This window comes from Aquarana catesbeiana, linkage group LG08 (genome assembly GCF_042186555.1).
Source record: "Aquarana catesbeiana isolate 2022-GZ linkage group LG08, ASM4218655v1, whole genome shotgun sequence".
In the NCBI taxonomy this organism is placed as follows: domain Eukaryota; kingdom Metazoa; phylum Chordata; class Amphibia; order Anura; family Ranidae; genus Aquarana; species Aquarana catesbeiana.
In genome coordinates, this window is record NC_133331.1 from 260,536,093 (window position 1) to 260,562,745 (window position 26,653).

General features: G+C 45.1%; 1 protein-coding gene across 1 annotated transcript in view; it reads right to left on the minus strand.

Annotated features, from left to right (window-relative positions):
- The window catches only part of LOC141106380 (transmembrane protein 176B-like), a 79,531-nt gene extending 52,878 nt beyond the window's left edge, over positions 1–26,653 (minus strand). The window contains exons 1-4 of the mRNA XM_073597113.1: positions 26,424–26,653; positions 25,009–25,182; positions 22,378–22,465; positions 15,267–15,465 (exon numbers count right to left, since the gene is read on the minus strand). Coding sequence (XP_073453214.1) covers positions 15,267–15,464 — 198 coding nt within the window. The 5' untranslated portion in view covers position 15,465; positions 22,378–22,465; positions 25,009–25,182; positions 26,424–26,653. The remainder of the gene's footprint in view (positions 1–15,266; positions 15,466–22,377; positions 22,466–25,008; positions 25,183–26,423) is intronic.

Here is a 26,653-nt window from a genome sequence, read left to right on the forward strand (position 1 = left end):
CTACCAACCGTCCTTACACTCTGCACCCCTCTCCTGCACATACTACCCACCATCCTACACTCCGCACTCCTACCCTGCACATACTACCCACCACCATACACTCCGCACTCCTCTCCTGCACATACTACCCACCGTCCTTACACTCTGCACTCCTCTCCTGCACATACTACCCAGCATCCTACACTCCGCACTCCTTTCCTGCACATGCTACCCACCGCTATACACTCCGCACTCCTTTCCTGCACATACTACCCACCGCCATACACTCCGCACTCCTCTCCTGTACATGCTACCCACCGCCATACACTCCGCACTCCTTTCCTGCACATACTACCCACCGCCATACACTCCGAACTCCTCTCCTGCACATGCTACCCACCGCTATACACTCCGCACTCCTTTCCTGCACATACTACCCACCGCCATACACTCCGCACTCCTCTCCTGTACATGCTACCCACCGCCATACACTCCGCACTCCTTTCCTGCACATACTACCCACCGCCATACACTCCGCACTCCTCTCCTGTACATGCTACCCACCGCCATACACTCCGCACTCCTTTCCTGCACATACTACCCACCGCCATACACTCCGAACTCCTCTCCTGCACATGCTACCCACCGCCATACACTCCGCACTCCTCTCCTGTACATGCTACCCACCGCCATACACTCCGCACTCCTTTCCTGCACATACTACCCACCGCCATACACTCCGAACTCCTCTCCTGCACATGCTACCCACCGCCATACACTCCGCACTCCTCTCCTGTACATGCTACCCATCACCATACACTCCGAACTCCTCTCCTGCACATGCTACCCACTACCATACACTCCGCACTCCTCTCCTACACATACTACCCACCGCCGTACACTTTGCACTCCTCTCCCTGACTATACTAGCCACTGCCGGACACTCCACACTTCTATTCTGCACATAATAATCACCATCATACACTCTGCACTCCTCTCCTACACATATTACCCACCGCCAAACATTTCACACCCCTGTCCTGCACATACCACCCACCGCTGTACACTCCCCACTGTACAATCCCCATTTAACATTACCACATTCTGCACCATGTAAGTCATCTCAGACTCTATTTAACCACACCCCCTTTAAGCCGCGCACAATATTTAGCCCAATTTAAACCACACCCAGTGTTTGCTGTGGTGCGCTTAGCGCGCTATTTTTTTTTGTATCGATGCCCACTTTTGATCTTGCACACAGGCCCACTGATTTCATGATATGCCCCTGCAAAGTGGAAAAGTGAACGAGGATCAAATAGAAAGGAGTGGAAGATCTTTAGGACACAGGGGTGGAGAGGTGGTGGATGCACAGCACTGAGGAATGAGGCAATGTCTTGACTTTTTACAGGAAGTGTAAAAAATATGCAAATAAATTTACCATCCCATATCCTTGGATCTATCTGCTTATGCGTCTTCTTTTCACCATGTGCTCAGTTCAAGCTGTTGAGATATTTGGCTTTTTTTTTTTTTAACCACTTCCTTCCCCGCCTTTTGTCATATGACGTCCGCAGATATCTCTAATCCTGGACGGGCGTCATATGATGTCCTTGGCTTCCCGTCGGTATAGGAGGCACGCGCGCTCCCGCCGCGTCACAGAGGAGCAGATGCGCATGCCTGGCGGGCGCGATGTCTGCCGGGCACCTGCAATCACTCGTGACAGAGCAGAAACGTGGATCTGTCAGGGGAGAGGAGACAGATTGTGTGTTCCTAGTATATAGGAACACTGATCGGTCTCCTCCCCTAGTCAGTCCCCTCTCCCCACAGTTATGCCCCGTACACACGGTCGGACTTTGTTCGGACATTCCGACAACAAAATCCTAGGATTTTTTCCGACGGATGTTGGCTCAAACTTGTCTTGCATACACACGGTCACACAAAGTTGTCGGAAAATCCGATCGTTCTAAACGCGGTGACGTAAAACACGTACGTCGGGACTATAAACGGGGCAATGGCCAATAGCTTTCATCTCTTTATTTATTCTGAGCATGCGTGGCACTTTGTCCGTCGGATTTGTGTACACACGATCGGAATTTCCGACAACGGATTTTGTTGTCGGAAAATTTTATCTCCTGCTCTCCAACTTTGTGTGTCGGAAAATCTGATGGAAAATGTCCGATGGAGCCCACACACGGTCGGAATTTCCAACAACACGCTCCGATCGGACATTTTCCATCGGAAAATCCGACCGTGTGTACGGGGCATTAGAATCCCTCCCTAGGTAACACATTTAACCGTTTGATCGCCTCTTAGTGTTAACTCCTTCCCTGCCAGTGACCTTTATACAGTTGTAGCACTAACTCACGGTGGAGCTGCTGGTTTAAGCGGGTCTCTTACCTTCACCTTGCTTCCCTTGGTTTCACCAGCACCGGGTCTAGGGGTTCCATTGAGTTTACTTCTGGACAACACACGCACCAACACTGGAGTACGTTTTCAATGCTTTATTGAACAAGCAAACTTTAGGAAGTAGCAGGAAAGAGGCGGAAAAGGAAACTTTCAGGAGAAACTCAAATATCTTCTTATAGAATCTTAGCGACAAATGTCCTGGTAGAATTCAGATAATTAAGTGGAATGTGCTCCCCTTGTGGGACACACTCCTTGCTCGTCTGGATAGGCCTCTCTCACCAGTCTAGCAGCCAGTACGCAGCACGAATCAAAAGTCTCTGCCACAGACTTATTTGGGGGGTAAATTGATACGATCCTCTGCCACAGGATGTATCAGATTTTCTCTGCAGTGAAAGTCAGTCACAGTGCCTGAACCTTTAAGCTGAACCGGCAACACTATGCTGTATAGTTACTTCTTTTGGATACATCCTTCGACCGAGGCACCAGGCCCCTCTATAGACCAGCACACTGCATGATCTCTCCAAGACGGGTCCTCCCCTGGGATCTCCTTGGTTGTCCAGCTTCGTCACACAGGTCCGACAGCTCAGGACCATTCCTCGGCCGCGGTGGTAGGCCTCAGACAAGCCTCTGGGCCCACCACTACTAGTAAAATAAATATATATAATAATAAAAATGCCATAAATCTATCCCCTATTTTGTAGGCGCTATATTTTTTGCGCAAACCAATTAATATATACGCTTATTGCGATTTTTTTACCAAAAATATGTAGAAGAATATATATCGACCTAAACTGAGGAAACAATTTGCTTTAAAAAATAAAAATCAGGATATTTATTATAGCAAAAAGTAAAAAATATTGTGTTTCTTTCAAAATTGTCGCTCTTTTTTTGTTTATAGCACAAAAAATAAAAACCACAGAGGTGATCAAATACCACCAAAAGAAAGCTCTATTTGTGAGGAATAAAAAAAAAATGCAAAAAATGTCATTTGGGTACGGTGTTGCATTACCGCGCAATTGTCATTCAAAATGTTACAGCGCTAAAAGCTGAAAATTGGCCTGGGCAGGAAGGGGGTGAATATGCCCTATGACCCTGCCCCCCACAAGTCCGTACCATACACATCCTTTACACCTAATAAAACTTCTAGGTTTCTTCAATAGCGATGAGCCAAGTTGCCCTGCATTTGGTCCGAGTAGGGACCGGTGAGCTTCAAAGAGCACCTACTAGCACCCGTGACTTTCCTAGGAGCCAATGACAGTGGAGCAGTAGAAATACAATGGGCTGAACAGGCCAAAGTTTGTTCCTTAACTAGGTTCAGACAGAACTGTCAGCTCATTCCTAGTCTTCAACACAGAATTATGATCAGCCCTCAGTGCTGCAGAGAATGGTCCTTGTGTACTTATTAAAAAGCCAGGCTGTGTTGACTCTCGCCCAGGGGGTGTCTTAATGTCAGCCTGGGCTCTCTTGAAGTGGGTTGAATGATACTAGTCATCATTCTGAATGGAAGAGGAATTGTGGCCCACGATGGAGGATATACTCATTACATCATTTGACCTGTTGTCATTATGAGAACCCACAAATTCAACATGTAACCAGTCTAACCTAGAGAGTCACCAGAACTCCAAGAATATTCTTTTTTCCCTCTGATTTATTATAAAAAGTTACAATCATCTAATGTTTTGGCCTCACAGGTTCCTTTCTCAAGCCAAAATAGTACAAGTTTTTCACAATACATCACTGAAAAAGAATACCCTTGGAGTGCTAGTGACTTTATATATTCAGTGGCAGAGGCAAATGTAGAAATAGAGAGACTGAATATTGAACCTTGTGTTCAGGACTGTGTAACCTGGACTGTAGCTGATAACTGCTGTGGAACTTCTTCCTTTGTTGCTGCTTTATTATCCTTCAAAAAAGGAGGGGGGGGAGGCCGGAGGCCACATGGGACTTTAAATGAGGCAGTAGACAGGTTGGAGTAAGGTAAAAAAATGTGTACAAGTTTATTAGTAAAAAATTCTGAGTATACAGCACATGTGAAAGGTTACGTGTGCATGCGCACAAACCATAGCCTACATGAATGCATGTGTAGACAACAATCAAAGAAAGTGTATCTAACCATATATAATTGTAACAAATATACACTGTACAATAGATGCATAAATATATGCTGGGGAGCACAGAACACATGATGTAAAAGGTGAGTATGAAAAATAAAAAATAAAATGATGAAGTACATCAAAAAATTGATCAATATCAGATCCAATTAAAAGCCCAGTGGCTGCATCCTTGGTGCCCGACGCGTTTCTGTGAATACACTTCTTCAGGGGCGGATGCTACAGGATTTCTGAAATTACAAAATATGAAGCCATCAAAAAATAAAAAATAAAAATAAATACGACCAGAAAGGACAGTATGTCAATTTCTGGGTACTCACAATGTAGCCAGACTGTGGTACAAGGCAGGGACTGGGCACGGAATATGCTCTCCCCCGGAGCTGGGGTGGCAGGCACTTGAGCGCAGGACAGGCGCACACCGGCATCATCCTCAAAGCACAACCATCATCTCCACAACAAAGCCAATCATGGGTCAGGGTGGTGGACAAGGATCTAAAGTGGATGAGTAAATCCATGAGGATAATCAAAATGCTGGCACTTAAGAGTAAGGGGAGTAAAGAAAGTAATATGATCATGGGGTATTACCTTGGAGGTGCTTGAAACCAGAGCTAACCACCACTGTGGCGTCTGCATGGTGTAGAAAGGAGAGGGGAGGATGTGCCCGGGGCGACGCCTGATATGCGTCCCGACCGCGCCAATGATTGCCACCGACGTCACGCTACGGGCCGACAGTGCGTGGGGCGGGGCCCCTGCTCGGCGGCAGGGACCCACCCAGGCTGACGCCATTGCGTACAGCTACGTCGGCACCAGATGGAAAACAATGCGCCCGCACAGCGGCGCCAACTAGTGACGTCATGCGCAGGAGCATTGCGTGGCGCCGATGCGGTGTGGGCATCCACCCGATCCCCCACACCAAACCAGCCCAAAAACAAGGGGGCGGACGTGGGGGGGATGGGGAGGGCACGCAGAACGCATCGCAGCTCCGGGAGAGAAACAACCCGAAGCCCAGAACCCAGCCAACACACTGGATAGTGCAAGGTGCGCCCAAAGTTGAAGCAACATGTAGTTGCACACAACTATGTGTGTGGACCATAAAGGTACACTGCCACACATAAATCAACCCCAACAATGGCCAGCAGGGGATAACTGCTTGGCAAACTGTCTACTGCCTCCATCCCTATTGAAATTTAATGGAACGGTTGGGACTTTGAGTGAGGCATGGGGTTGTGCCTCCATCCCGAATACATGAAAAAAGGAGGGGGGGGAGGCCGGAGGCCACATGGGACTTTAAATGAGGCAGTAGACAGGTTGGAGTAAGGTAAAAAAATGTGTACAAGTTTATTAGTAAAAAATTCTGAGTATACAGCACATGTGAAAGGTTACGTGTGCATGCGCACAAACCATAGCCTACATGAATGCATGTGTAGACAACAATCAAAGAAAGTGTATCTAACCATATATAATTGTAACAAATATACACTGTACAATAGATGCATAAATATATGCTGGGGAGCACAGAACACATGATGTAAAAGGTGAGTATGAAAAATAAAAAATAAAATGATGAAGTACATCAAAAAATTGATCAATATCAGATCCAATTAAAAGCCCAGTGGCTGCATCCTTGGTGCCCGACGCGTTTCTGTGAATACACTTCTTCAGGGGCGGATGCTACAGGATTTCTGAAATTACAAAATATGAAGCCATCAAAAAATAAAAAATAAAAATAAATACGACCAGAAAGGACAGTATGTCAATTTCTGGGTACTCACAATGTAGCCAGACTGTGGTACAAGGCAGGGACTGGGCACGGAATATGCTCTCCCCCGGAGCTGGGGTGGCAGGCACTTGAGCGCAGGACAGGCGCACACCGGCATCATCCTCAAAGCACAACCATCATCTCCACAACAAAGCCAATCATGGGTCAGGGTGGTGGACAAGGATCTAAAGTGGATGAGTAAATCCATGAGGATAATCAAAATGCTGGCACTTAAGAGTAAGGGGAGTAAAGAAAGTAATATGATCATGGGGTATTACCTTGGAGGTGCTTGAAACCAGAGCTAACCACCACTGTGGCGTCTGCATGGTGTAGAAAGGAGAGGGGAGGATGTGCCCGGGGCGACGCCTGATATGCGTCCCGACCGCGCCAATGATTGCCACCGACGTCACGCTACGGGCCGACAGTGCGTGGGGCGGGGCCCCTGCTCGGCGGCAGGGACCCACCCAGGCTGACGCCATTGCGTACAGCTACGTCGGCACCAGATGGAAAACAATACGCCCGCACAGCGGCGCCAACTAGTGACGTCATGCGCAGGAGCATTGCGTGGCGCCGATGCGGTGTGGGCATCCACCCGATCCCCCACACCAAACCAGCCCAAAAACAAGGGGGCGGACGTGGGGGGGATGGGGAGGGCACGCAGAACGCATCGCAGCTCCGGGAGAGAAACAACCCGAAGCCCAGAACCCAGCCAACACACTGGATAGTGCAAGGTGCGCCCAAAGTTGAAGCAACATGTAGTTGCACACAACTATGTGTGTGGACCATAAAGGTACACTGCCACACATAAATCAACCCCAACAATGGCCAGCAGGGGATAACTGCTTGGCAAACTGTCTACTGCCTCCATCCCTATTGAAATTTAATGGAACGGTTGGGACTTTGAGTGAGGCATGGGGTTGTGCCTCCATCCCGAATACATGAAAAAAGGAGGGGGGGGAGGCCGGAGGCCACATGGGACTTTAAATGAGGCAGTAGACAGGTTGGAGTAAGGTAAAAAAATGTGTACAAGTTTATTAGTAAAAAATTCTGAGTATACAGCACATGTGAAAGGTTACGTGTGCATGCGCACAAACCATAGCCTACATGAATGCATGTGTAGACAACAATCAAAGAAAGTGTATCTAACCATATATAATTGTAACAAATATACACTGTACAATAGATGCATAAATATATGCTGGGGAGCACAGAACACATGATGTAAAAGGTGAGTATGAAAAATAAAAAATAAAATGATGAAGTACATCAAAAAATTGATCAATATCAGATCCAATTAAAAGCCCAGTGGCTGCATCCTTGGTGCCCGACGCGTTTCTGTGAATACACTTCTTCAGGGGCGGATGCTACAGGATTTCTGAAATTACAAAATATGAAGCTATCAAAAAATAAAAAATAAAAATAAATACGACCAGAAAGGACAGTATGTCAATTTTTTTTTTCATGTATTCGGGATGGAGGCACAACCCCATGCCTCACTCAAAGTCTTTATTATCCTTCTGTCAGTGTTGACTGGGTTAAACTGAATATTCACTAATGCAGAAGTGCAGCAGCCATTTTTAAGGAAACCTCCTTGCAATGCTCATCTATGCATTATCTCTATTGCAAGGGGCAGCCATCTTGGCTGGGTCTGGATCAGTCCATGTTATGCAACAAAGCAAGAGTCTTAAAGATAGACAGGGTGTAGACTGGGCTACTGCTGATAGCTGAACAGAGCCCTACCATAGCTGACCACAATTGGGAGAGACCTCAGAGAATCCCTAATCATGCAGGACCTTGCCTCGGAGACTGGGAAGCTTCTCCCTGGGTGGGTTGTTCTAGAGAGAACCCTTCCATTGCTTGTAAGGAAGGAAAATAGGGACTTTCTCAGCAGGATTGAAAAAGGGAAATCACAACAACTCTTTTCTTGTCTGGAACCTTGAACTGAACCAGAGTACGTGCCCTGAGTCTGGTAAGAGACTGAAATGAACTCCTACTGTTTTTCTGCCTACTTGTAGTTTCCTCATTGAGCTAAGAAACCTCTTTTGTTCCCTCTCACTCCCATTTGTTTGGAGTGAGCAGCACACATGAGTATTGAAACGAAATACCTGGGGCTGTCCCAAACATGCCCCTGGTAGAAAAGGAAATAGGACTATCTCAGTGCCGAAGGATTAGGCAGGAATTATAATAAAAATAACATTTTATTAATAGAAAAAAGGTTTCAAGGAGTCGATGAACCCCAGAGATCATAAGGGGCACAGAAATATAAATCTTGACACAGTCCTTGAGGACTAAGGATGAGTTCAGGCGTGTTCGCAAACTGCACGTGCAGAGTCCTTCAGGAAGTCGGCACTGCACAGCGCTAATCACAAGCAGTGAGACATTGTCCCGATGCGTGGCTGCAGAGATCGGGAAATGCCTCACTGCCTGTGATTAGCGCTGTGCAGTGCCGACTTCCTGGAGGGCTCTGCACGTGCAGTTTGCGAACCTGCCTGAGCTCATCCTTATTGAGTACTGTGTCAAGATCTACATTTTGGTGCCTCTTATGATCTCTGGGGTTCATCGACTCCTTACAACCATCACTGTGCATTGTTCATACAAAAGGTTGCAATCATGTTTTTCTATTAATAAAATGTTATTTAATATAATTCCTGCCCAATCCTTGGGTACCGAGATAGTCCTATTTCCTCCATTCTACCAGGGGCATGTTTGGGGCAGCTCCAGGTATTTCATCTTAATATCAAACCATTATGAACAATGGTACCTGCCGCCACCTTTAGATCAATTCGATTGAGGCATTTCTTTAAATTACACATTAGTTGAGGTCATGAGCACTGCTCTATGAACACTACAAGTTGAAGAGTCCCTAGTCAAACTGGGGAGCAAGCAAGAGAGGATGGGTACGTTACTACCAGGGATGAGCTTCGAGTTCGAGTCGAACTCATGTTCGACTTGAAAATCGGCTGTTCGCAAGTTCGCCGAACAGCGAACAATTTGGGGTGTTCGCGGCAAATTCGAATGCCGCGGAACACCCTTTAAAAGTCTATGGGAGAGATCAAAAATGCTAATTTTAAAGGCTTATATTCATGGTATTGTCATAAAAAGTGTTTGGGGACCTGGGTCCTGCCCCAGAGGACATGGATCAATGCAAAAAAAAGTTTTAAAAACGGCTGTTTTTTCGGGAGCAGTGATTTTAATAACGCTTAAAGTCAAACAATAAAAGTGTAATATCCCTTTAAATTTCGTACCTGGGGGGTGTCTATAATATGCCTGTAAAGGGGCGCATGTTTCCCATGTTTAGAACAGTCTGACAGCAAAATGACATTTCAAAGGAAAAAAAGTCATTTAAAACTACTCACAGCTATTAATGCATTGCCGGTCCGACAATACACATAGAAGTTCATTGATAAAAACGGCATGGGAATTCCCTACAGGGGAACCTCGAACCAAAATTGAAAAAAAAAAAATGACGTGGGGGGTCCCCCTAAATTCCATACCAGGCCCTTCAGGTCTGGCATGGATATTAAGGAGAACCCCGGCCAAAATAAAAAAAAAAAAAAATGACGTGGGGTCCCTCTCAAAATCTATACCAGACCCTTCAGGGGAACCCTGGCCAAAATAAAAAAAAAAAAAACGGTGTGGGGTCCCCCTAAAAATCCATACCAGGCCCTTATCCAAGCACACAACCTGGCAGGCCGCATGAAAAGAGGGGGGGATGAGAGAGCGCCCCCCTCCTCAAACGTACCAGGCCACATGCCCTCAACATTGGGAGGGTGCTTTGGGGTAGCTCCCCAAAACACCTTGTCCCCATGTTGATGAGGACAAGGGCCTCATCCGCACAACCCTGGCAGGTGGTTGTGGGGGTCTGCGGGCAGGGGGCTTATCGGAATCTGGCAGCCCCCTTTAACAAGGGGACCCCCAGATCCCGGCCCTCCCCCCTGTGTATAATGGTAATGGGGTACAAAAATACCCCTACCATTTCACTAAAAAACTGTCAAAAATGTTAAAAATTACAAGAGATAGTTTTTGACAATTCTTTTATTTAAATGCTTCTTCTATCCTCTATCATCCTTCGGTTTCTTCCTCCATCTTCTTCTTCTTCTGGTTCTTCTGGCTCTTCTGGTTCTTCCTCCGGTGTTCTCGTCCAGCATCTCCTCCGCGGCGTCTTCTTCCCTTCTCCTCGGGCCACTCCGCATCCATGGAGACCCCACGCCATTTTTTTTTTATTTTGGCCGGGGTTCCCCTTAATATTTATACCAGACCTGAAGGGCCTGGTATGGAATTTAGGGGGACCCCCACGTAATTTTTTTATTTTAATTTTGGTTCGGGGTTCCCCTGTGGGGAATTCCCATGCCGTTTTTATCAATGAACTTCTATGTGTATTGTCGGACCGGCAATGCATTAATAGCCGCGAGTAGTTTTAAATGACTTTTTTCCTTTGAAATGTCATTTTGCTGTCAGACTGTTCTAAACACGGGAAACATGCGCCCCTTTACAGGCATACTATAGACACCCCCCAGGTATGAAATTTAAAGGGATATTACACTTTTATTGTTTGACTTTAAGCATTATTAAAATCACTACTCCTGAAAAACGGCCATTTTTAAAACTTTTTTTTGTATTGATCCATGTTCCCTGGGGCAGGACCCAGGTCCCCAAACACTTTTTATGACAATACCATGAATATAAGCCTTTAAAATTAGCACTTTTGATTATTCATGTTCATCTCCCATAGACTTTAACGGTGTTCGCGTGTTCGAACAAACTTTTTGCCTGTTCGCATGTTCTGGTGCGAAGTGAACAGGGGGGTGTTCGGCTCATCCCTAGTTACTACATACGTTAGGACCATGGAGAACAAATGCACCGCCCCCTGACATGAAGTTCGATCAGAGAAGAAAAGGAAATGGGAGATTTGGAGGGGTCAAGAGAAATAGAAGATACTTTTTAAAGTTAGGAATATACACTTAAATAGAATTGTCTTTATTTATGTATTGTTTTTAGAAAAACTGTTACATTAATGGGCCCTAAAAACAGGGTGGATTTGCAGTGTCAGGCTTACTTTAGTTTGTTTTTTATTTTCCTCCATACAGATGCATTGTATTCTAAAAGTGGATATTTCCTGGTTCACTCAGCATTCTGACAAGTAGTGGCCATATATAAAAACAAAAATACAAGCTATTCCAACTTCTCCCTTTGACTAGGGTTATGGAAAAAAACAAACCTGTACACAGGGCCGGATTTCCCACAAGGCCACCGAGGCCAGGCCTCGGGGCGGCAGTGGTACAGGGGCGGCGCCGCTCCTGCAACGAATTCTCGGCCGCCCCCCACACTAACATAGCAGCATGTGATGCAGCGCACCCGGGCGCCAGAGAGGTGGGGGCGCTGAAGCACTAGAGTGCTCCTCTCCCTCCTCTTCCTCCTCTCTGTGTGTGTCCAGACTGAGGCGGCGTCATCCGCAGGTCACCGCCGCTGCTAGTTTTACGATGCTCAAGCCTGTCCCCCCTCCCTCCTCCTGTCAGAGAAGAAGGAGAGCAGCCGAAGGAGATCGGAGCGGCTGGTCTCTGTGCGGGGGAGGGGGGAGGGGCGCGTGTTCTCCTGTGTCCTCCTGCGTCTCTCACTCCCGCCCAAGCCTGTCTCCATCTGTACACTAATGGAGGGGGGTTTGTCCTGGGGGGTCTGTACTAGTGAAGGGGGGGTTTGTCCTGGGATGTCTGTACTAATGGAGGGGGGGTTGTCCTGGGGGGGTCTGTACTAGTGAAGGGGGGGTTTGTCCTGGGATGTCTGCACTAATGGAGGGGGGGTTGTCCTGGGGGGGTCTGTACTAGTGAAGGGGGGGTTTGTCCTGGGATGTCTGCACTAATGGAGGGGGGGTTGTCCTGGAGGTCTGTACTAGTGAAGGGGGGGTTTGTCCTGGGATGTCTGCACTAATGGAGGGGGGGTTGTCCTGGGGGGTCTGTACTAGTGAAGGGGGGGGGGTTTGTCCTGGGATGTCTGCACTAATGGAGGGGGGGTTGTCCTGGGGGGTCTGTACTAGTGAAGGGGGGGGGTTTGTCCTGGGATGTCTGCACTAATGGAGGGGGGGGGTTTGTCCTGGGATGTCTGCACTAATGGAGGGGGGGTTGTCCTGGGGGTCTGTACTAGTGAAGGGGGGGTTTGTCCTTGGATGTCTGCACTAATGGAGGGGGGTTGTCCTGGGGGTCTGTACTAGTGAAGGGGGGGTTTGTCCTGGGATGTCTGTACTAATGAAGGGGGGGGGGGGTTGTCCGGGGGGGTTTGTACTAATGAAGGGGGGGGGTTGTCCTGGGGGTCTGTACTAATAGAGGGGGGTTTGTCCTGGGGGGGGTCTGTACTAATAAAGGGAGGGGTGGTTTGTCCTGGGGGGGGGGTCTGTGCTAATGGAGAGGGTTGACCTGAGGGGGGGTTTGTACTAATGGAGAGGGGGTTGTACTAATGGAGGGGGAGTTGTCCGGGGGGGGGTTTGTACTAATAGAGGGGCGTTTGTCCTGGGGGGATCTGTACTAATGAAGGGAGGGGGGGTTTGTCCTGGGGGGGATCTGTACTAATGAAGGGAGGGGGGGTTTGTCCTGGGGGGGATCTGTACTAATGAAGGGAGGGGGGTTTGTCCTGGTGGGGGTCTGTACTAATGGATGGGGGTTTGTCCTGGGGGGGTCTGTACTAATGGAGGGGGGTGGTTTGTCCTGGGGGGGGTCTACACCCAGGAAAGTACACCCAGGACTCCAGAGGGAGAGGACACTGCTGAGGGAAAACCATTAGAGAGAGAGAACCCGGCTGCCCTGTGCCACCAGAGGGAAAGCCACACAGCCTGGTGCCATCCCTGGCGGAGAAAGGAATGGAGTCATTGCAGGAATACAGATCTGGGTGCTACCCAGCGGAATCGCCACGGGCAATTCAGAGTGAGCTGACTCCTGATCAGAGGAACCATTGCTGTATCGCTGGGTCAGGTGAGAGGGCCGATCGGCCATTATCTACTAATGTCCATAGGAACTGCAGTCTCTGACCGTCTCCTGTATCATGTCTGCAGTCTCTGACCGTCTCCTGTATCATGTCTGCAGTCTCTGACTGTCTCCTGTACTATGATTGCAGTCTCTGACCATCTCCTGTACTATGATTGCAGTCTCTGACCATCTCTTGTATCATGTCTGCAGTCTTTGACCGTATTATGTCTGGGGGCTCTTTCTGGTGGTGTGTGTGTGTGTGTGTGTGGGGGGGGGGGGGGCGGCATTGAAGGGCCCGGCCTTGGGGCGGCAAAGGGAGTAAATCCGGGCCTGCCTGTACAACCTGTTTGAGCAGATTGTTATTCACCTGTATGGGAGCTTAACCTCCCTGGTGGTATGATTATTTCAGATTTTAGGTGCTAAAAGCGGTACCATTATTTTGCACAGAAATTTGGTGTTTTATATTGTAGGCCTGTAATTCTTAGGAATAATTCACTTAAATCTGTCCAAACAAGAGTCTAGTAGACATCCCGGGTATGATAAAGTTTAAAAAACGAAATAAAAAATTATAATATAATAAATAACTATAAATAATTATAACAAATAATAATATAATAATAATAAAAATTATTCAATAACGTAACCAAATCATAAAGACTGAAATTTGCTCAGTTGCAGAATTGTCTCTTTCGTTAGTTTTAGTGTTTGATGACGGATTTCCCCACAAATCACTATCACTCATTTCTGCGAGTGATTCTAATTTATTATCACTGTTTTCTAGCTGGTCTAAAGCTACTTTTGATGTAAACGGACGGTTTTGGTTGCTATGGACATTCTCCAGTTTCCAGGCAGAAAGAACAGTTTTTATAATATAAAACTGCATGCAGGAAACTGGGCAAACCACTGGGGACGTGTAATTATTTGATACAGTACTGTAATCTGTAAGATTACAGTGTACTGTATATGTATTGTGTGTTTCACTTTTTGAATTTGCCGCCGAACTCCATCCCTGTGCGTCGCAACGCTCGCAGGGAACGGAGCTCGGCACTGTGAATCGAGCGAGACACGGCGGCTCGCAGATCACAGCAGGGAGACATCGCAGGATCCAGGGGACAAGGTAAGTATCCTCTACATGGATCCTGCGATGCGATCCCGAGTCTGGCTCGGGGTTACCGCTTTTGGTATTGAAAATCCACCCCAAGCCAGACTCGGGAATACCGCCATGGGGGTTAAGGCCTGGTTCACACCTATGCATTTTTTTTTAGTGCATTTTTAGTTTTGCAGAAACACACTATAGTCCATTTAACATGGTTTTCTATGGATGTAGTTTATATCTGTGCATTTTATGGAAAGGGTCAGGATTCTTTGTCTGGTTTTTGGTTCCATAGACGTCAATGGTTTAAAGATGTGTATTGAAAAATGCAAAATGCACCTGCAATATGCAAACTACAACCTGTCCAAGTGTGAATCCTGCTTTAAGGAAGGAAAATAATTTTTTGTCTGTAAATGTAACACTATTCCCACCTTTAGTTCTTTGACATAAACACTGGCACAGCAATACTTTATATTCCATTCCACTAGCTAGGAGCATGGACCAGGCATACTACAGCTAGGAAACATCACCATTTTTTTTCTATAAATTATAATGAATGAGCTTGCCCAAAGTTTGGCATCTCTCAGACTCTGGGTTCAGACCTCTATTTTGTGTTATCCAGGTACTCTCATACACCCTTCCTATCTCTAAATTATTCCTAATGATGATCTGAGCTGCGTTGGCCATCTACCGGCTCGGGAAGGCAGCTTACTATTAGGTGATGGGATGTCAATCGTGTGATTTAAGGTGGGGGACAAATGGGAGCACTTTGATGGAAGTGAAGTGGAAATGCACCATAGCCGCTGAGTTAGCAATATTTTTTTCATATTTACATCTCTAAAGTCAGAAAATTGAGCTGAGCCAGTAACACAATAGGAATGCTGGCATTGCCAGCCAAGATCTGGTTAGTTCCCAGGGATGCTCATTATCTCTGATTTCCATGTATTTACTGCCACTAGTTGTCTTACCCCAAGCACTACAGGCAGTGCAGTAGCCTTCCCAATGGATGTAGCTGGTGCCTCCCTCCGAATCTTCCTCATGCTATCAAGACGGTCATTAAGGGAGTCCCAGAAGGTTCGTTGTGATATGTTAATATTGATCACTGATCCCTCTGCAGTTTTGCAAGAAACCTTTCCATCCTCCGTTGTCACTACACTGACTGACATTCTGTAAATTTAGAAATAAATGTTGTGAACAAACTGAAATTGCACTTCTGAATCAGCTTGCAAGCTAAAACAGTATATACATCCCACCAATATATGCGTACTGTATTTTGTTTAAACTTTTCACATTATCACCAGCCAGTTATTTTCACATTTCTTCTATGGAGATGGAAACGTTTAAAAAAATCAAAATTTTGTTCAAAATTTCAGTGAAAATCTGGAGAGTTTGGCAACATTTTACCATTTTTTTTTACTTAGAAAAATGCCTTTCATAAGTACATAAACAATTACCTTTGTGGCAATCAAAAATTTCCAAAACTAACGAAGGTGTGTTGCCTTATGCACCAAATGCCTCTGGTATAAAACGTAACCTTTATGAAGGATTTTTTAATAAATCGTATATAAACAACTGTGTGTGTGTTTTTACTTCAAGGAAGAGTTACTTGTTCAATCTAAGGCCCCATACACACTATCAGATTTTCTGCTGATTTTTTCCTTTAGATTTACCAAAACCATATAAGATGAGGTCAAACCTTAGGAGTTTCAATTTGTATGCACTCATATTATATGGTTTGGTAAATCTGAAGGAAAAAATCAGCAGAAAATCTGATAGTGTGTATGGGGCCTTAGATTGAACAAGTGTTGGTGTTGATGGTCAGTAATTATCACGAGCTCTGCTCTGCAAACTTACACCTGTCCCTCCTAATCAGAGAGAGAAAAAGAGATGGGGTGTTGTAAGTGTGGGCATTGTAAGGCATACCTACAACAAAAGAACTTGTGAACCCCAAGGATGGTAAAATACTCATTGTGAACCCCAAGGATGGTAAAATAGTCAAGTTACAGTAATTTTTTAATTGTAGCTCAGAAGGGGTGATATATGCTGCAAAATGTCCATGCCCACTTATGGACACTTATATGTGGGAAAGACAATTCGCCAATTCAGGTGTCATGTCCTGGAGCATATAAATGACACACTGTTAAAGAACGATGGACCTATAGCAAGACACATGTAGCAAATGCATGGAGTAAAACCCAGATCGTTTGAAATTTTGGGTCATTGAACAAATTCAACTTTGGCCGAGAAAAGGAAATTTAAATAAAATTCTGTTAAAAACTGAGGCGAGATGGATATTGCATCTCAACTCACTCTCTTCACATGGGCTGAATGAGGGATTTATATATCTGCCATTTGTGCATGAGTAAAGTTCTTTAGTATGCATCTGGATGCCTCAAATTTGGTATATATTGATTGTGTAAATAAAAGGAGGAAGAGTTGGTGATGTGGAGTATGGGGCAGCCAACATGGTAATATAAAGGTTGGCAGAATAAAAGGAGGTCTTCTATGGGTCGCAAACTTGAAATAAAAACCTGTGTTAGCTCAACCAACCCTATGGTAGCACATATCTATGGAATTCACTCACCATACAAACATGATTAGCAAAAAAGATTTATTGATATCAAAGGTAAGAAAAAGACATTAAAAAACATTATACATACATTAACATCAAAGCTATGAAAACAAAAGGACCATCTCTGGACAGGTGGTACAAATTCACCCAAGTTGTAGAAGCACTGGGAATGCTGTAATACAGCTGGGATGATATCCCCAGGTCTAAACGACCTATGAAAAGTGACCCAAATGTTGATTCAAGGTAAAACTGTTATTTCAGAAAGGGAGGATAGATGTGGTCATACCATGAAGTAAAAGCTATGATATCAATAGTTCTCCTGAACTGCATTGAAGAACTGTGGACAAGTGGATGATTGTATTACGGTAGAAGTTGGCTGTAATGAAGTGGGGGAGCGTTGCTGGGTAACAGTGGTCAAGAAGAGGTATGCAAATGGAATAGTGATAACTTTGGATGACCGATAAGGTACTGTGTGGCTCACTGGAACCATAGAAACATAGTACTCCTTGGCCTCCCTCTCACTGTACCAATCAGAGTCCCTATCCGCTCCCAAACCCCAAATGAAACAGCAATATGAAGACGTAATCCTTTCCAGAATATGATAGTTCTTCCCAAAGAGTGGTAAATATATTGATACTTATCAGCGTGTGATTCAGTCCACAGTACGGGGTTCGGGGTAGATTTCTCCCTTGTCTTTGAAAGCATCAACCTTGCAAGGTATGTAGAACCATGTATGGGTCAAAAACATGTAGTCCAGAGATGGGCCGAACTGTCCTGACCGGTTTTTCCCTGTCGGCTGCATCAGAGGCTGGTTGCCAATGCAATCCCCTATCTTCTATGGGTCACTGGAAGCATTGTAAGATGACAAGTATAAGTCCTATCTATAAATACTTCCATACATTCACTTTTTCCTATCTGGAGGACCTGCCTTCTGTCTTCCCTCCACAAGATGGGGATAACGCAAAAGTATGTGCTGCCAGAGTGGTAGCTATCTTGGAAAAATATTATAAATAGATGGTCAGAGGAGTAGGAAGCAATTTTTACCATGTGGGAATAGTTTTTCCCCCATGATTTTTGTTTCACGCTTTATGTTGGTGGGCCTTACATTTTTCTTTAAACACCCCTTACAGAGCTCTTAATTGAGTGAAACATGTAGGGTTTCCTTTTTGTTTTTGGGGGCACCTTTGTTTATTTTTGGAGTTTCTCATATATGGTTTAATAGGAAGGGAAGTTTGGTTTATGTTTTGGTAGTTGGTCAGCAGTTCTAGTAGCTTGCAATTGGGAAGCTTTTCAGGTAGCAAGACTTACTAATTTAATTACTCCAGCGCAAAATAGGTACCTTCAACTAGGCTATTGGATAGAGAGAGTTTATTTGATGGGAAGGCATTTTTGGAGACTATTACATGGGAATTAAAGTAATCCAGAGTAATATAGGTACCTTTAGCCAGCCTATTGGAAGGATAGAGTTCAGTGGCGTCTCCAGCTTTCATATTTAGGGGGGGGGGGGGGGCACAGGAACAAAAGTAGGGGGGCCAACTATAAAATGCATTTCTTTACCCATACCCAGGGTGTGCTACGTGCAGAGTACTGAGTTCAGGGTGTGCTGGGTGCAGAGTACTGAGTTCAGGGTGTGCTAGGTGCAGAGTACAAGGTCCAGGGTGTGCTACGTGCAGAGTACTGAGTTCAGGTTGTGCTACGTGCAGAGTACAGAGTGTGCTACATACAGATTCCTGGGTGTGCTACGTACAGAGTCCAGATTTCAGGAGTGCCACATTTCAGCTGAAAAAAAGCCTGGAGTAAAAGTATACAGTGCAAACACTGTCTGCAGCCATGAAAGATACAGCCACAGCACCTGTGATCATCATTATCATGCTGATGATTACACTGTACTTCAGCATGATAATGATGATCACAGGTGCTGTGGCTGTATCTTTCATGGCGGCAGACAGTGTTTGCACTGTATACTTTTACTACTCTTGTGAAAAGTAGTAACATCAGTATATTGTAGCAACATCTGCAGTCTGAGTCTCACTCTAGTACTATACTAGCCTGCTGGCTGAAAGAAAAAAATATATTTAAAGAAGAAGTAAGCCCTCTATCGAAGCGACCCTCGTTCACCTCCTCCGTTGCTGACATGTTGACTCGGCGTGTCTTCCGGGTATCGCTGCTCCGGCGCTGTGACTGGCCGCAGCAGCGATGATGTCACTCCCGCGCATGCGTGCTGGTGCCACCACTAACGGCATGATCGCCGTTAGAAACGGCAGGCTCAGTGCACCTGCGCCCGATGTCTACGACGCATGCGCCGTAGACATCAGTGCTGCTATTTCTGCCAATATCTCCTAAACCTTTTAGGTTTGGGAGATATTTCTTGCACCTACAGGTAAGCCTTAATCTAGGCTTATCTGTAGGTTAAAGTGGTTGTAATGGGTTTTCAACCACTTTAAGGACTGTAAAGAATGTATGAGGCTGCAGAACAGTTGGAAGTAATCTTGGAATGAAAGGGTTCCATGCACACAGTCAGTGTGTGGACTCCTAGTTTGGAATGCCCAAATCTGAGACTGGAGGCTGCAGGATGTGTTCAGTGCAGATTTATGGGAGTGAAGAGAAGAAAGTAACAGCAGATAGTGAACTGGAAAGGGGAGGGGGATGAGGATCGGTGTGAGTGTCTGATCACTGCATAGTCTTATCAGGAGAATGTGGAGCCATGTAGTACACAGAGGGAAGGAAAGTAAAGCTGGGGGTGAAAGATGCCGATGTATCAGGAGAAAGTGAAAGTAACTTTTCTCCTCTCTCACCTCGATCATTGCAGGAACTTCTGCAGCTTCTGGAAGCCCGCGGGATGAATTTGCAGGGAAGGACAATGCACTGTGTGTACTCATTGGCTGAGGAGGCAGAAGCACCGCCCCCTGCTGCCTTCCCAGCCAATAGGTAGCTGAAGCTCACGATAAGTGCCTTCATCCCTCCTGACATCATACGGGACCTCTCAAGAACCGACCTGCTTTACAATGCAGGCAGATCGGGGACAAATGTATTTTCAGCCGGTATCCAGCGTCTGCAGTTCGGCTCCTGCAGCTGATAGGCTACACTAGCCTGACTGCTGTGAAATTGACTGATGCTCTGGGGGGGGTTTGTCCCTGCATGGAACAGCTAAGAGCCCGAGAGCCGCCATTGATGTCTCTCTCTCCCCTCCTTCCTCTCTCGCACTGAATGATACACAGACGATCTGCTCCTTCTCCCCCTCCCCTCTCCTGTGTGTGCTCTAGGGAAGTCAAGTGTGAAGCCAAGCGAGAGAGGAAGGAGGGGAGAGAGAGACATCAATGCTGGCTCTGACGTCACTGTTTGCTAGATACGAGGCAGTTATAGCAACCAGTGGCCGGGAGTAGACTCAGGAGGTGGATCCAGGGGCCAGCAACACAGTGGCTCAGTCCATACCTGTCCCCTGCATGCAAGTGTCCGTTTTTTTTAGTTGGGGGCACATAGGGGGGCACAATATAATGTTGGGGGGGCATGCCCCCCTCTGGCCCCCCCTAGTGATGCCACTGATAGAGTTTACCTGATAGGCAGATTTGGAGGCCCTTATATAGGAATATTATTGAGATCTCTATACTGGAAGATTGTTCTAGGGATTCCAGTTATTTATTCATAGACTATCAACAGTCCATGTGAAGAAATGGAACAGGCAGAGACGATCGTAGAAATTTATCCAGCAACCTCTGAAGTTTTAGTAGCCAGTTCCACTGTCTGTTTAGATTAGAACATAGAAAAGTGACAGCAAAAAAAGAGTAATCCATGAAGTCTGCTCATTTATTTATTTTTTGTTAACTTTATTGTCTGAGTATAGATCTATGTTTGAAGCATTTGAAGACTGTCTCACTACCTCTGCTGGTGGTTTATTCAACGCATCAACTACCCTTTCAGTAAACTAATACTTTCTAAGATTAGTTTTGAAAGTCCTAATCTGCCTACCTGGTAAACTCTCTCCTTCCAATAGGCTGGCTATAGGTACCTCTAGTACTCTGGAGTACCTCAAATCCTTTGTAGTAGTCTCCAAAACTGCTTCACCATCAAATAAACTCTCTCTCTATCCAAAAGGCTAGTTCATACAGGTAGTTCATACATACTAGGTACATATTTTGCTATGGAGTAACTAAATTGGTGGGTAAAGCAGGGTAACTTTTAATAACTCATTTAGGAATCCTGCAAACCTTTTGGTACCTTTACTGCTCAATTATTATAGAGGTCATTATGTGAGAAATTATTTTCATAAGGTAGTTATTTTTATTGCCATGGTTTATACATTTGGATACTTTTTGCATCTTAGTTCTAGCTTTGTGCTTTGCAGGGAAAATTCCCCCCTTTTTCTTTTATTGCAGAGTGGAGCCCCATATAGGTTTTTTTCTTTTTCTCTCTGATTAGGAGGGACAGGTGTAAGTTTGTAGAGCAGAGCTGTTTTCACCTGTGATAATTATTGACCACCAACACTTGTTCTATCTAGCTCTCCCTTGAAGTAAAAAACCATTGCATATGTACAATTTTTTAAAAAATAAAGGTTACTCTTTATGCCAGTGGCATTTGGTGTGAAAGCAAACACACCCTCGTTAGTTTTAAATTTCACCATTTTGGCGACGGAAGAAGCAAAATGAAGGTGGTTGTTTAAAGCCTGATTCACACCTATGTATTTTTTGTGCTTTTTGCAGATTTGCACTACAGAACGTGTTCCATAGGAAACCATGTTAAATGGACTGTAGTGCAAGTCTTCAAAAAGTACAAAAAATGCATAAGTGTAAATCAGGCTTTAGAGTGCTATGGGCTTTAAATAGCTCCATAGGGTCACAGAAACTCATTTAACAGCCCTGGGCTTGTTTCTCTATCAAAACAGCCCCTAATTGGCCTATATTCAAAGACATGTTCACAAATCAGTAGAAAAAAGTGACATAAAAAAAGTATGCTACAGTACACAAGCAATGGTCAAATGCATAGCGACAAAAACAAAACAAAAAAAAAACCACAAATATGAAGAACACGAAATGAAGAAAACAAACATCACCAGCATCACCACCACAGATAAAGTTTGCTTATAAAAGTTTTTTTAAGTTGTTTAGTTAATACAATTTAGAGTTCCCAGTTCAGCAAAATTAGCAGCAAAATCAATTTCTTTTTTGTGTTTCACTTTTGCTGATAATGGTAAACAGGACAAATAAAGAGGGCAAATCTCCCTTATGGGGACACAGACCACAAACCTTACCTAATACGTAACTAGGAAGCTCAACCCTCTCTGCGCCAAAAGATACCACCACCATCTTTTTATTTTAACATGATTTATTATGATTCAAAAAACATGCAATTAAAGGAAAAAAATGTATTTAATTAATGAGAACATTTAATGTAACATAACTCCTGCCATCCACATGAATCAGATTATTTGTCTCACAGAATTCTAATATGCTACCTAAAACACTTTCTGTATATCTGGCGACACTCCTAAATTATATAATAGATATACTCACATTTGAAAGTGTCTTGGTTGTCGCTATGTTCTTTCAGGAAAGGTATGGTAGCTTAGATGTACCTGTTTTTGTGCCTTTTGTTGTCTTTCTGGAATAAAATATGTTAGGAATGCAGAGGCGGAGAAGGTGTCAGGTGTTTAGCTAGAATCTTCTTAGTTCCTCTTTGGTTGGGATTTCCCAACCAGTGCATTTTTAAACAACTTTTAAATCATAATACTGTTCATATAGCACTGTATTATCTAAAATAAAAAGGTGCAAAGCAGCAAACACCACACCAAATGTAATATGTTCAAAATCTTTGATTCAGTAGGTTGTGGTCCCCAAAGGTCCTAAGGGTTGGACTGAAAAAGTGACCCAATAAAATGCCTGGGGTATCCACCAGAAAGAGAGGGGGAGGTAGGAGATCCCTTATAGTATGTATTTAACCACTTGCCGATCGCGCTATAGCAAAATGATGGCTACAGCGCGGTCGGCCAGTTCTGGGAGGGCGTCGTATGACGTCATCTTGTGATCGAGCCCACTGTGGCGCGTGCCCGACGCTCTCTGTGATCATTGTGACCTTCGGACACAACTGATTACAGATCAGGGTAAAGAGCCAATCACAGCGGCCCTTTACCACGTAATCAGCTGTGTCCAATCACAGCTGATCACGATGTACACGCACTTGCCAGTTATCGGCATTCCTTTCCTCTGGCTGTCACAGTGCGTGGCGAGAGTTGGTAACTGGCTAGTGTGAAATGCGACATCTGTCTTGATGATCAGTGCAACCCCAACAGTACCCATCAGTGCTGCAAATCAGTGCTCATCAATGCTGCAAATCAGTGCTGCCAATCAGTGCCCTTCAGTGCGTAGTGCATATCAGTGCAGCCTTAGTGCCTCCTCATCAGTGCTCAATAGTGACACCCCATCAGTGCTGCCTATTAGTGCCCATCAGTGAAGGAGAAAAATTACCTTCTTTAAATTTTTTAAAAGCAGTAATCAGCATAGATTCATGAAGAATCGTTCTTGCCAAACCAATCTATTAACCTTCTATGAGGAGGTGAGTTGCCATCTAGATAAAGGAAGGCCCGTAGACGTGGTGTATCTGCATTTTGCAAAAGCATTTGACACAGATCCCTATAAACGTTTACTGTACAAAATAAGGTTCGTTGGCATGGACCATAGGGTGAGTATGTGGATTGAAAACTGGCTACAAGGGCGAGTTCAGAGGGTGGTGATAAATAGGGAGTACTCGGAATTGTCAGGGGAGGGTAGTGGGGTCCCCCAGGGTTCTGTGCTGGGACCAATCCTATTTAATTTGTTCATAAACGACTGGAGGATGGGGTAAACAGTTCAATCTCTGTATTTGCGGACGATACTAAGCTAAGCAGGGCAATAACTTCTCCGCAGGATGTGGAAACCTTGTAAGAAGATCTGAACAAATTAATGAGGTGGGCAACTACATGGCAAATGAGGTTTATTGTAGAAAAATTTAAAATAATGCATTTGGGTGGCAAAAATATGAATGCAATCTATACACTGGGGGGAGAACCTCTGGGGGAATCTAGGATGGAAAAGGACCTGGGGGTCCTAGTAGATGATAGGCTCAGCAATGACATGCAATTCCAAGCTGCTACTAACAAAGCAAACAGAATATTGGCATGTATTAAAAATGGATTAACTCCAGAGATAAAACAATAATTCTCCCGATTTACAAGACTCTGGTCCGGCCGCACCTGGAGTATGCTGTCAAGTTAAGGGCACCAGTCCTCGGGAAGGATGTACTGGAAATGGAGCAAGTACAAAGAAGGGCAACAAAGCTAATAAAGGGTCTGGAGGATATTAGTTATGAAGAAAGGTTGCGAGCACTGAACTTATTCTCTCTGGAGAAGAGACGGTTGAGAGAAGACATGATTTCAATTTACAAATACCATACTGGTGACCCCACAATAGGGATAAAACCTTTTCGCGGAAGGGAGTTTAACAAAACACGTGGCCACTCATTAAAATTTAAAAAAAAAAGGTTTAACCTTTTTAAGCCTGGGTTCACACTATAACGCGCTGCGGATCGCACAGGAGTGCTGTGCGTCCCTGTTCCCCGTTTCAGGGACGAATCAGGGCCGATTCTATGCCTGAATTCGGCCCTGAAACGGAGCCAAAGACGCACAGCATTTTTGTGCAGTGCGCTCTGCAGCCGCCCCGGAGATATGTGAACCGGCTCCATAGGGAGCCAGTCACATTCTCCTGCTATGCGAATTAGATGTGGGGAAATCCGCATCTAATTTGCATAGGTGGGAACCCGGGCTTAAAGTTCTTTACTGTTCTTTACTGTAAGAGTGGCAAGGATATGGAATTCCCTTCCACAGGCGGAGGTCTCAGCGGGGGGGGGGGGGGCATCAATAGTTTCAAAAAACTATTAGATAAGCAACTGAACGACCGCAACATACAGGGATATACAATGTAATACTGACAAATAATCACACATAGGTTGGACTTGATGGACTTGTGTCTTTTTTCAACCTCACCTACTATGTAACTATATGTAACTATGTAATATGGGTGCAGTGCTGCATGACTGTCCAATTGTCATTAAATGTAGTTATTTTTTCACTTAAGAGAAATTTTAAAAAAAGGAAATAAAAAATGACTTACATCTGGTGAGGTTGTGGTGAACCATGCGGGTGGAACCACACAACCAACGGGGTGCCAATCCTAGATCCCTTATGGGTTCTCAGGTGGGGATAGTACTGGTAGGACAGGAGGAGGTAGAAAGACCATCAGTGAAATGAATGGCAGAAGCGCCCGATTTGGTGTGTCTAAGGATGTCTGTATATCACAAAAGGTACCACCACCTTCATTTTAGTTTGAATGATTTATAATGATTCAAAAAGCATGCAGTTAAAGGAAAAAATTGATTTAATACACGCTTTAATGAATGAGAACTTTTAATGTAATATAATTTCTACCATCCACATCAATCAGATTATTTGTCTCACAGAATTCTAATATTCTACCTAAAACTCGTTCTGTATATTCCTTTCCCCCCACCCCAACTGGCCCCCCGTCATGCAATTTCCCTCTTTGCCTGCTCTGAGAGCATCTAGACACAAAGTCAGTTTACTACAGCAGATCAGGCAGTGATTGAGATTGGTTGCCAGAGGATGCAGCATATCATTACCACTCGTTTACTGGTTGCTAGAGGTTACAGCACACATTACAATTCACTAAGCTAGATGTTACACCACATCACTTCTGCTTGCTGAGTGGTTGCTTGAAGTTACTGCACATTATTACCTTTCACTGATTGGTTGCTAGAGGTCTCTGCACATTATTACTGTTCACTGATTGGTTGCTAGAGGTTACTGCACATCATTACGGCTCACTGATTGGTTGCTGAAGGTTACAGCACATCATTTCCTTACTGCCTGGACTGGGGAGGTGTGGGGTACCTGGACACAATTAATCCTTTCATTGCTGGCAGATGAGATCCCACTTGGTTATTAAATACACTTGAAACACAGATCTGAAAGGGTTAATCATGCACTTCAATTTCTTTGCTAGCAGAACCCTAATAGAAATGCATGAAATTTCCAGGAGGGATCTTCTGGCATTAAGAGAGCCATCATGTGCTTCCCCTGGGATCTACTATTTCCACTCTGTAGCTGCCATGGCACATACCTGAATGTACCCAAGTTGATCGATCAACTTGGGTGCAACCAGCCTGAGGGATTTTACATGCAATTATTCCTAGCAGTTGTTATAGCCACTAGCAATATTCACTGCATTCTTTTGGTGGGGACGGCTTCCCCAACCTCCTGCTAGAAAAAGACAATGGCTCAGCAGCAGGAATTGCCCCATCCACACTGACTGTGCTGATGGGGGAATCAAGCAACTTTATTTTCTGTAACCATGGGTTGCAGGAAAGAAAATTGCTCTGTCTTTGGCTGACCTAAGCCTCTCACAACAGCACACCTGCTTGCCCCACAAGCTGCGATCACCCCCAAGGTAGTTCCTAATAGTTCATGCTCTAGTGGTGGTAACATGTAGTGGCTGCAAAGCCTTCTTACCAGATCCAGCGACACAGTAGCAGTGGTCTCTTCAAGCAGGTGTCCGGGGTTGCCCATGGCGACTCCAGTAGGCAGTGCAGCAAGGTCCATATCCTGGCAGTGGCTCAGCAACATGACCCTCTCTCTCTTGCAGTCTCCCCCACATGGTATTTGCTTGGTTGTTTTTCAGCAGCTCAGTCTCTGGGGGGAACTGTTCCACATGTTCCTCTCACTAACTCCCCCTAGAACAC